The sequence below is a fragment of the Mesoplodon densirostris genome, chromosome 3 (genome assembly GCF_025265405.1).
Source record: "Mesoplodon densirostris isolate mMesDen1 chromosome 3, mMesDen1 primary haplotype, whole genome shotgun sequence".
Taxonomy (NCBI): domain Eukaryota; kingdom Metazoa; phylum Chordata; class Mammalia; order Artiodactyla; family Ziphiidae; genus Mesoplodon; species Mesoplodon densirostris.
The window spans coordinates 174,944,922-174,956,320 of NC_082663.1; the positions used below are offsets into that span (position 1 = coordinate 174,944,922).

The window sequence follows — 11,399 nt, forward strand, 5'->3', positions numbered from 1 at the left end:
AGTTTGAGAACTACTGGTTACCTTATGTGGGAGGAAGTAATCTTTGTGTTTGGAACAGTTACAGTCTTAAGCAGGGAGAGAAAGGACACCTCACCAACAAGGGCTGGACTCATTGCCAGAACTTGAAAGATCACTTCAGTATTATTCCCTCTGCCCCCCAACCCAAGACCTTTAGTCCTGGGTGTCACCGCACATACTGCCTTGTGCTGCTGTAATACGGGTATGTAGCTTATCTCCCCAACTGGAGGGTAGGCATTTAACACACTGACTTAAGAAATATTTGTTGAATGAAAGTATTTGCTCCTAGAAGTCGGGGTCCAGGTAAAAATCATTTTTCACTCTCAGCTGCTCTAGCTCAGTGCCCTTTACACAGGAAGTACCAAGTAAATAATGACTGAATGTTGATCTAGACAAGTCACATTCCTTCTCTGAGCCTTAGGTTTCTCATCTTAAAAATAAGAGGATCATATCAGATAGCTGGCCATGAGGATCTTTCAGCTGCAGATCGTCTGCGGTTCTCTATTTGGAGATGTTCTTACCCAGAGACTGGCAGAGGGCTCCTGGAATTCACTGAGTATTCACCTGACAGTAGAGAAGAAAGAGGAAGATAAAGATTAAAGACAATGTACATAGAATGTGAATATGGTTTCCAAAGGTGATCGCGTAACTACTGACATTCTCTCTTCTCTTATCCCTCCTCTTCTTTCTCTTTTCCTCCGTCTCCTCCTCTGTTTCTCCCCCTCCTGCAGATGCACCCTCAGCAGTTGGTTGTCTCCTGGTTTTCCCTGGTTTTGCTGGCATCTCCCATCATGGCTATATGGGAACTGGAGAAAAATGGTAACCAGCCTTTCCTGATTCTCTATGAAGGCCCCAGGATCTAAGACAGGCCTGTCAGGCAGCCCCTGCTGGGAAATCAGACTGAAATGGGCAGGCCTTGAGTCTTCCTAGTGAAAGCCATCACTCTGGGATAACACGGGCCCTGTGTCCTTGTTCCACCTTTGAGGGTATCTATTACTGTATGGCTTGAGGGTATCTATACTGTTTGGCTTTCACGTTAGATGCCAGAGAAGAAGCTTTTTATGGACTATGGTGGGAAAAGAGATATGGATTTTGCCAGTATTACTAAAAACCAGCTGTATCATATGATTAAGATTCCAAAGTGAAAGATTAGAAAAGTATAAGAACTATGTTCTAACATCTTCCACTCCACCATGCAATATTACCCCCTCAGTTGGCACCGAGATGACTTACCTCTGACCAAGCACTTGGGGGAAAGCATGGAATTTAGACCCACACTGACTTGGGTTCAAGGCTGATTCTGCCACTTATTGGTTATGTGACCTTGAGCTGGGTCACCTCTGAGCCTGAGTTCCCTCGACTGTAAACTGAGGATTACAAAGTGATATCTACTACATAGATTTTTTTTTTTTTTTTTTCTTTTTGCGGTATGTGGGCCTCTCACTGTTGTGGCCTCCCCCGCTGCGGAGCACAGGCTCCGGACGCGCAGGCCCAGCAGCCATGGCTCACGGGCCCAGCCGCTCCGCGGCATATGGGATCCTCCCAGACCGGGGCACGAACCCGTATCCCCTGCATCGGCAGGCGGACTCTCAACCACTGCGCCACCAGGGAGGCCCTACTACATAGATTATTAAATGTACTAGTGAATGCAGAAGACAACTCAACAGCTGATGAAGTGACGGTAAATGTTAGCTAGTATTATTGTTTTGGTTATTTAAAATAATGTCTCTGGTGATTCAAGAGAACCTGTTTATTTTCCCAGTGATCAATAAAAATTATTAGTACAATAATAGATAGGTATTATTATAATAAGGGGTTCCCTCTATCCTTCTAGTATCTCACACACGGTAAGTATGTATTAACAGATTGTTAGTTGTTCCTGAAAGACGCTCAGATATTTCTCATTGAAGCCAACATAATAATGTTGGCAATTACTGTCTTTAATAATAAAATAATAATAGTTGATACTTATTGAGGCCAGCATCTCATTTAATTCTCACCACAACCATAAGAGATAGGGACTGTGTGTACCCCATTTTACAGATATTAAAAATAGAGGCTACAGAGATTAACTAACTTACCCAATTTCACATACCTGGTAAGGGTGGAACAGGAACTTGATCCCAATTCTGTCTCACTTCAACGCTTATGAACTTAAGTATTTGAAGAAGGTTTTACCAGAATGACATGAGCAATTGTTTCCTCTGTCCTTGGACAGCTGAGCAAGAGGAAATAGGCATACATTTAACATGAAGACATTGCAGCTGATGATGAGAAATGATCTTTCAATAGTGAGGAGAATACAACACTAAAATGGGTCCCTGAAAGAAATCTGGGGCTCTTCCTCCATTCTTAAGAATTTCTGGAAGATGACAGTCCAGCCATCCCTGCTCTGCCCCAGGAGGTTCTGAGTGTTTTAGACCCTCCTTTGAATAAAGACAAAGCCCTGAGCCAGATGATTATGCCAGATTCCTTCCAACCCTGGGATTTTTAGTGAGCTCAGGAGCTTTGGCCCTTTCATAGTACACCCTTAGTTACTTCTGATTTAGTAAACCACAGAAATTCCAGAAAGTCAATGTGAGAAACACTGAGAGGGCATGCAGCTTTGGAGACAAGATGAGATGCAGCTAAGCATTAGGTTCTAAATGTGCCTCATCAGGCTGCCGCCTGCAGCTGTTTCCCCTGCCCTTGAGCAAGGGTCTTCGGCTTCTGAATCTTAGTTGTGACAGGAAAATAGCCTTGCTAGTCAGTCACCAGTGGGACAGAGAGAAACCAGAGAAAGCCAAAGGTGCCACATGGTTTTATGTCAGCACAGATGACCATTTTCCAAGAGTTGGGGCCCAGATGCTTTTTACCTCTTGTCTCTGTTACCCATTCAGTAGTTTTAAATCCCTTTGATGTCAAGCAGGAACTTTATATTCCACAACAGCTTTACATTTGGATGCCAATCACAAGAGCCAGCAGTTACAGCTCATTTAAAGGCAGTGTCAAGCTCTTATATGAATTAGCTTATGTGATCCACATCTCCACCTTCTGGATCAAGTACTAATATGTTGCTTATTTTAAAGACGATGACCCTGAAGCTTAGAGTAATTGAATGCCTTGCCCAAGGCCACAGGCCAGTGTAAGAGATAGAGCTGAATCCTAACTCAGACCTGTGTGATTCCAACATCCAGGCTTTTCACCGCTGTGGCTCTCAAACTAGAGTGGGTTTCAGAATCATCTGGAGAGGTTAAAAAGAGGTGACTGGGCCCGTCTCAAAGTTCTTGATTCAGCGACTGAGAATTTGCAATGCCAGCAGAGTCTCACGTGCTGCTGGTAGTAGTTGGATGATCATGCTTTGAGAAGTACTGCATTAAACAATTCTATTTAATTAATAATTGATGCATGCATGAATGGATGAAGATTTGATGTGAAATACTCTTTGAAATACTATATTAGGCCATTCCTCAAGTGCCAGTTTAGATACTGGTATTAAAGGTTCAATGCAGGGAATTCCCTGGTGGTCCAGTGGTTAGGACTCTGCACTCTCACTAGCAAGGGCCCGGGTTCGATCGCTGGTGAGGGAACTAAGATCCTGCATGCTGCGCGGTGCAGCCAAAAAAAAAGATCCAATGCAAAGCTGCAGAGACAGAAGTTCTGAGATATAACTCTTGTGCTTCTCACTTGATGTAACCTTGCATAACCTCTTGGTCTCAGTACCCTTCTCTATGAAATGGAAAGATTAAGATCTACTGAACTGCCTCCTAAGAAGGTAAAATAGCTTTTAAAAACAGAGAGAGAAATGAACATCTCCATTGGTGAGTTTCACACAGTCGGAAATAAATCCTTCAATCCCCATGGGAAATTGGAAGGCAGTTTCTCATGCAGTTGTCTGACCTTTGGTGTGTGCATAACAATAACAACCAATGCTGAGTGATAGGTTCTGTGCTAAGTGTTTTACACGCTTTTTTCATTTAATCCTCACAGCCAAACCTACAAGGCAGATACTATTATTATTGTCATTTTACAGACAAGGAAACTGAGGCTCATCGTAATTAAGTATCTTTCTCCAAATTCCCCAGCCAGCTATTGGGGACAGGATCTCAGTCCTGGTCAGTCTTTCTCAACACTTATTCTCTATGAATGTAAACTGTGCTGGAAGTTTCTTACATCCACCAGGCCTTTGGGAAAGAATACTGTGCTGTTTGCATTTTTCAGTATATCAAGGTTTTCCTCATCTGCCAGCTAATCAGAGATTCATTGTTCTCGGCAGCCTGGCAGTTAACGAGTCTATGGCAGCTATTAAACTCTTTGCTTCTCTCTTCCACAACCTTGAACTCAAGTGGTGTCCAAAAACCTGAGATCATCTTAGCAAGCATTTGCTGTTATGAGCAAGGTTGTGCTGCTTTAGCCATCCAGATACCGGGTGATACAAAAAACACAGTCTGGTTCTCCAACCCCTGTGCTCTCCAGTTTATGTTGTAGAATTGGATTGGTATCCTGACGCCCCTGGAGAAATGGTGGTCCTCACCTGCGATACCCCTGAAGAAGACGGCATCACCTGGACCTCAGACCAGAGCAATGAGGTCTTGGGTTCTGGCAAAACCTTGACCATCCAAGTCAAAGAGTTTGGAGATGCTGGGCAGTACACCTGTCACAAAGGGGGCGAGGTTCTGAGCCATTCGCTCCTGCTGCTTCACAAAAAGGAAGACGGAATCTGGTCCACTGATATCTTAAAGGACCAGAAAGGTAATTCCATTCCCTTGGGTAGCATCAATTTTCTCTTTTGCTCCATATGAGATAAAAAAATTAAAAATTTAAAAGGCAAGACATGGTTAGTATAGTTAATGAAGTAATACCAAGTCCCTTACTGAAACCACCCGAAACCTACATTTTCCTTTGTTTTTCCTTTGCCGTACACTTTGGGTTATCAACCATCAAAATCTCCTGTTGAGAGAGTTTCATGGGAAGTCTAGTCCTGAGGTTCTTTTTAAATAACAGTGATATTATTGGATGGCTAATGGGGGTTAGTTAATGTGCATAGTGCGTAACTCAGCACTGGGCTGATAGCCTTGAACAATATTAATACCTCCCTCCGATATGTTGGGTGTGTGACATACAGAATCAGCATCCATTTGGGACATTCCCAGTCCTCGCTGACTGTCTGCCTGGGGAAAAGCAGATTTTCCAAGGAAATAAATGGAAGATCTTCACTCTTGTACCATTTGGTGGCCTGTGATTCATCGCAATAAAAATCTTTGCAATTTTAAAAGAAAGAAAACCCCTAAATATTGAATTCTTGTTCTTTTCAAATCCAGAGCCCAAAAATAAGAGCTTTCTAAAATGTGAGGCAAAGAATTATTCCGGACATTTCACCTGCTCGTGGCTGACAGCAATCAGTACTGATTTGAAATTCAGTGTCCAAAGCAGCACAGGGTAAGTGAAACCACTCGGGTTTCTCAGCATTTTGCTAGAACTTTCTCATTAAGAAGATAAGGGCAGGGCTTCCCTGGTGGTGCAGTGGTTGAGAGTCCGCCTGCCGATGCAGGGGACACGGGTTCCTGCCCCGGTCCGGGAAGATCCCACGTGCTGCGGAGCGGCTGGGCCCGTGAGCCATGGCCGCTGAGCCTGCGCGTCCGGAGCCTGTGCTACGCAACGGGAGGGGCCACAACGGTGAGAGACCCGCGTACTGGAAAAAAAAAAAAAAAAAAAAGAAAGGCAACCTAGCAGTGGCCTATCAGTTAATGCTAAGGGAGAAAATAAAGCCAATCCTATATTTTTAACCCCCCATCCACACACACACACCCTTGCCTAAATCAGGGAAAGAACAAGGAGATTTAAGCTAATTGCTTGAACAAATGTATGCATTAGAACAGGATATTACTGGGGCCTGAGAAGAGCCTCTGCTATGTTTGAACCCACTCATCCAAATTGCCTGGCAATGTCTCATTAAGGTTCATAGCACCACCGCAGTAGGGGTGGGGTGGTGATAAAAGGGGAAATTGAAGCTGTGAAGGACTTGCCGAAATTGCACCTCCAGTCGAAAATAGAAACAAGAGCTCTAGGGCATAGATCTTGCAAGCCCTGAGGCTGACTCCAAAACTCTGTGAGGCCTCTAGAAATTTTCCCAGGGCCACTTCAATTCCTTTTTCTTCTGCTGACACCACCAATCTGAAGTTCACTGTTTGTCCTATGCAGCTGGGCTTACCCAGAGAAACCAATTCCCTTGGTACAGAACCTACATTAACCCTCTGTGTGACTTCCTTCCCTCTCATCAAAGTTCCCAAACAGTGTAGGATAACAGAGTAAAGCCTAGGTGATCATCCTGACCTGGCCACTATTTAACTGAGTAAATTAACCTTTCGGGTCTTTCTATTCCATCTTTAACATGAAAATGCTTACTAAAGAAATGCTTATACAAGTGCACAGAGACATAGATGCAAGAGTTCATTGTGGTGTTCTTGGTGATCAGCAGGGCAAATGTTAAGTAAAGTGTGCTACGTTATACCCCAGCTTAATGTGCAGTCCTCAAAATGAATAACCCACTCCATGTGGTCTGTCATGGAGCACTCCCCATAATATGTTCAGAAGGGGGAAAGATGGTTGCAGAATTATGTATACCAAATTTTATATATATATAATTTGATATTATTTCATAAAAATAAAATCTCTGTGTGTATATATAGATAAATATGTGTGTATGCATATATATTGATACATGTGGCTATATGATTGCTTTGAATATTCACAGAATAATGTCTGGAGGGATACAACAAGCCAGGAATAGTATTTATATCTAGGGGGTGACATTAGGGTTAAAAAGGGGATTAGGGTTAAAAGAGACATACACATTTCATTTATACAGCATCTTTATCTTTTTAATTTTTTAAAATTGGTATGTATTGATTTTGTCATTAAAATCCAGAAAATGAGTTAAAGATTTTAATAAGGAGATTTAACCAGGAGCTTTGGATCTAAAAGTTTTCAGATTCATTTGGGCCAGAGGCAAACATTTGTATTGGGTTGGCCAAAAAGTTCATTAGGGTTTTTCCGTAAGATCTTATGGAAAAACCTGAACGAACTTTTTGGCCAAACCAATTATTACCTCTCAAAGCAAAGCTTGTCCTCATGGGGAGGGCAGCTTCTTACCCCCTTGAGAGAAATCAAACCAGTTGGAGAAATTGTGTCCTCAGACAGCTGTCTGGTTACAACAGCTAGGGACGTGCCTGCAATCATGCGACACAGGATAATATCTGTCTTTGATTTCAGCTCCTCTGACCCCCGAGGGGTGACGTGTGGAGCAGCGACACTCTCAGCAGAGAGGGTCAGAGTGGACCACAGGGAGTATAAGAAGTACACAGTGGGGTGTCAGGAGGGCAGCGCCTGCCCAGCTGCCGAGGAGAGCCTGCCCATTGAGGTCGTGGTGGAAGCTGTTCATAAGCTCAAGTATGAAAACTACACCAGCAGCTTCTTCATCAGGGACATCAGTGAGTTTGCTTGATTATATGTGCTTAATAAGGATAGATGCCATTCATCACATGTTACAATGCCCCATGCACTGGGGTTAGGGGTTTATATGCATTATCTCTTTTATTCTGCACCCCGCCCCGAAAAATAATTATAATGTAGATACAATTGTCTGCATTTTAAGGAAGAGGAAAATTGAGTCCTAGCTAGGTTAAACAACTTGCCCCAGATCTCACACTTAGCAATTCAGACCTGGATCTGCCCCGCTAGAAAAAGCAGGCTCTTGGCTACACTTCTATTCTGCTGCTCAGGCACCTTCCATGATGAATTCAAGAGCAGCCCCTCAAGCATAACATTCATATGCAGAACCAGAGCTTCCCCTACTAACTGCAATTATTCCCAACCAATCTTTCTCTAGCATTTGAAAAAGAAATTTTCAAATTTCTTTATTGGAATATAAACCCCTCCAAAATGGATGTCTGTTTTTTTCAGTTGGAAGATGGAGATTTTTGCCATTTGTCATTTCCTTTACCATTTATCCAGTGAACATGCATCATGAAATAAAAAGTGATAGAATCACAGAACCTGCTCTAGCATTTGTGGGGAGATTGCCTTTGGTGGAAAGGAGAGGGTGGGGTCTTGTTCACATAGGGTACCAGGGAAGGCCTCTATGAGGAGGTGGCATTTAGCTGAGTCCTAAAGGAAAGAAAATGCCATTGTGTTGAGAAGAGGAAAGGATATTTGTGGAGCATCTGCTAGGAGCCTTGGTCTTTGTGTGGAGAGGTGCTAGATCCAGAGAGCCCAAGCCCATTCCATGGACTCTCTCCCCTCCCCCTCCCTTCCTAGAAAAAGGCACATTACTTGAGGACAGAGTCTTTCTGACACTCACTGTAGTGCTTCCCACGCACAGTCCAGTGGCTGGCACATAATGGGGGCTTTTTATTGAATGAATGAGTGACCGAGCATAGAGACAATTTGGCTGTAACTGCCACAGGACAAGTCAGTGTCAGATTCCACGAAAGGGCTAAAGAAAGAGCACTAAGTGGAAAATCTCTCATCTGGTCCCCAGCAAGAGGCTCAGCCCAGTTCCGAGTTTGGTGCAGAGGGGGATTGATTACAGAGAGGGTGGTCCTTCACTGCAAGCCCAGACGTGAGCGTCTTGTTGTCTCTAAGAACTTTCCTCTGAGCACCACGCAGAGGTGGTTCTACCACCAGGGCCCCTGTGACTGCGCAGGGATGAGAAGGATTCTGAGCCTCTCTCGGGTTCAGCCGTAGAGGAGGCGGCGCCGTTGGTGAGGGCTGCCTCGTACAGGCACCAGCGTGAGCGCCAGCTGCAGGGGTGCCTCACGTCTGCCAACCAGGCGCTCAGAGAAGTTAAGTAACTATGGTATGGACTCAGAGCTGGTCAAAGGCGAAAGTGGGACCAGAAGCCAGAACTACCTTACCCCAAAGCCCCATTAGCAAAATAAAGGGTGTTTCTCTCTCTTCCACAGTCAAACCAGACCCACCCAAGAACCTGCAGCTGAAGCCATTAAAGAATTCCCGGCATGTGGAGGTCAGCTGGGAGTACCCTGACACCTGGAGCACCCCACATTCCTACTTCTCCCTGACATTTTGTGTTCAGGTCCAGGGCAAGAACAAGAGAGAAAGGGTAAGATGTGATTCAGGTGCCGTCTATTCTGTAGTCAGGTTTATGTAGGCCCACATCAAGGAGATTAATGATGATAATAACAGCGAATGTTCATTTGGCACTTTCTATGGGCCTGAAACTGTGCCAAGGGTTTTCCCTGCGTATCTCACTTAATTCTCACAGTAACCCTAGAAAGGCAGGCAGTGTTACTCGTACCACTTCACTAGTAAAGATTTTGAAGCTCAGAGAAGTTAAGTGACTTGCCCAAGGTCACCCAGCTAGAAAGTGTCAGAACCAGGACACAAAGGCCATGCACCTAACACCCTACTGCCACCAGTATGGTTGAACATTATCTTGCTCTCAGAATTGGTCCTGATATAGGAAATCTGGGCTCTAGGAGCCTAAAAATGTTTCAAATTGACAAATATAATGAGTGATAGAACATTCATGCTGTGTCTCACCCAAAATAGATAATTCCCGGCTGTTCCATATATTGTGAAATTATCTTATTGAACAGAATGTTGGCTAAGACAATGGCTTTCAAACTTTCTTGCCTGAGCATCATAATTCCAAGGTTCTAGAGGCCCTCTTATAGAGCCTGAGACTCCTTGGACACCAGTTTTAGAAATCACTAAACAAAGGCCTTATTCGGCATAGTGTTTAGCACGTGGTAGAAATTCAGTGATTCAGGTACTCCCTGAGAATTTTTTTGTGGAAGGGAAGGGCTATTCTGGAGTAGATTTTACGTAAAAATTATTTAAAATCTTGATATGTACTTCCCAATATAAAATCTATATTATTAATAGGTAGTATTTATAGAGCACTTTCTACGTGGTTAAATACTTGCTACTTTAACTTTTACAACTCCACGAGGGAGTAAGTATTATTATCCCTCTCTTACAAATGAGGAATTGAGAAACAGAGAGTCTAAGATATTCTCCTGTGTCCACATAGCTAATAAATAGCAATGCCTGGGCTTGAACACAGATTTTATTCTGATAAAAGGATCAGGATATGGAATTTCAGAATATCCACGGGACAGCTAGAGCAAATCTGTCTCAGTCCCACCACTGACCTAGTACTGTGGTGAGTGCACATGGGGCCTTCATGCAAGGCAACTGTGCTAGAAAGATGAAAACTGGACCAAACAATTTCTCCCTCAGGGCTTTGGACTTATAAAGGAGAAAAGCTGCGTCTGTGTTGAGAGCTTCTGTCAGTAGGTGGCGCAAGTTCTACACACACCCCTATGAATTGCGAGTGTGGTGCCCTGAGACCAAGGTGTGGCTGTTTTGGGAGATTGTACTTTGCCAAAATATGCCCAGCCCACCTTGTGATTGCGTTGCCAAAAATTTCCCTCTCCTTTGCAGAAAGATAAACTCTTCACGGACAAAACCTCAGCCAAGGTTATGTGCCACAAAGATGCCAACGTCCGCGTGCAAGCCCGGGACCGCTACTACAGCTCATCCTGGAGCGAATGGGCATCTGTATCCTGCAGTTAGGTGAGCAAGCCTGCGAAGCCCAGCCCAGACCTGCACACTCAGTTGTACCCAGGTGCAGGACAATGGTGGGGGCTGTGTGGGACAGGAAAGAGGGGGTGGGATGCCCAACACGCAGTCACCAGAGGCAGAAACATACATTTGTTCATTAACAGATACTTATTGATGCCCATAGTATTCCAAGCAGTATGCTGGGCACAGGGACACTGCAGTAAAGAAAGCAGGCGCAGGTCCTGCCCTTCCAGAAGGGTAGGCAGTGGGAAAGAGAAGTAGCCAAGAGTCAGAGCACAGGTGTCCTGCAAGCTGTTTCCAGGAATTAGAATCTTATCTGGAGACCACTGGGGGCCACTGAAGGGCTTTAAGCAAGGAAATGACATGATCAGATATTCTTTTAAGAAAACTCTCGAGACCTCCCTGGTGGTCCAACGGTTAAGACTCCATGCTCCCAATGCAGGGGGTACGGGTTCAATCCCTGGTTGGGGAACTAAGATCCCACATGTCTCAAGGCACGGCCAAAAAAAAAAGAAAGAAAAGGAAACTCTCAAGATAGCCTCTGGTAAGCATGGTATCAGCAAAATCCTAGGCCACATAAGAAAGGGCTGGACCCTTCTGACAAGGAACCCCCAAAATCCAACTGCCCCAGATAATGTGTTGTGTGAAATAAGAAGGGTTTGCTACTGAATTTCAAATCCACATAGACACTCGCCATTCTTTTTCAGGTTCTAATCTCAGGATGGAACTTTGGAAGAAAAGTGGAAGACATTATGCTAAATTTTTAAAAGATGCAATGGAACAGGACCCTCCCC

At 44.2% G+C, this 11,399-nt stretch overlaps 1 protein-coding gene across 1 annotated transcript; it reads left to right on the forward strand.

Moving 5' to 3' along the window:
• Positions 1 to 749: 749 nt before the first annotated feature.
• IL12B (interleukin 12B) lies at positions 750 to 10,596 on the forward strand. The gene is made up of 6 exons (XM_060092620.1): positions 750 to 837; positions 4,474 to 4,749; positions 5,319 to 5,436; positions 7,270 to 7,487; positions 8,961 to 9,118; positions 10,465 to 10,596. The coding sequence occupies exons 1-6, from the start codon at positions 750 to 752 to the stop codon at positions 10,594 to 10,596; spliced, it is 990 nt and encodes a 329-aa protein (XP_059948603.1).
• The last annotated feature ends 803 nt before the right edge of the window (positions 10,597 to 11,399 follow it).

Coding starts and splice junctions, on each gene's coding strand:
- IL12B (XM_060092620.1), top strand. CDS start 750: ATGCACCCTCAGCAGTTGGTTGTCTCCTGGTTTTCCCTGGTTTTGCTG. Junction 5,437..7,269: donor AGTGTCCAAAGCAGCACAGG/GTAAGTGAAACC, acceptor CTTTGATTTCAG/CTCCTCTGACCCCCGAGGGG. Junction 9,119..10,464: donor GCAAGAACAAGAGAGAAAGG/GTAAGATGTGAT, acceptor TCTCCTTTGCAG/AAAGATAAACTCTTCACGGA.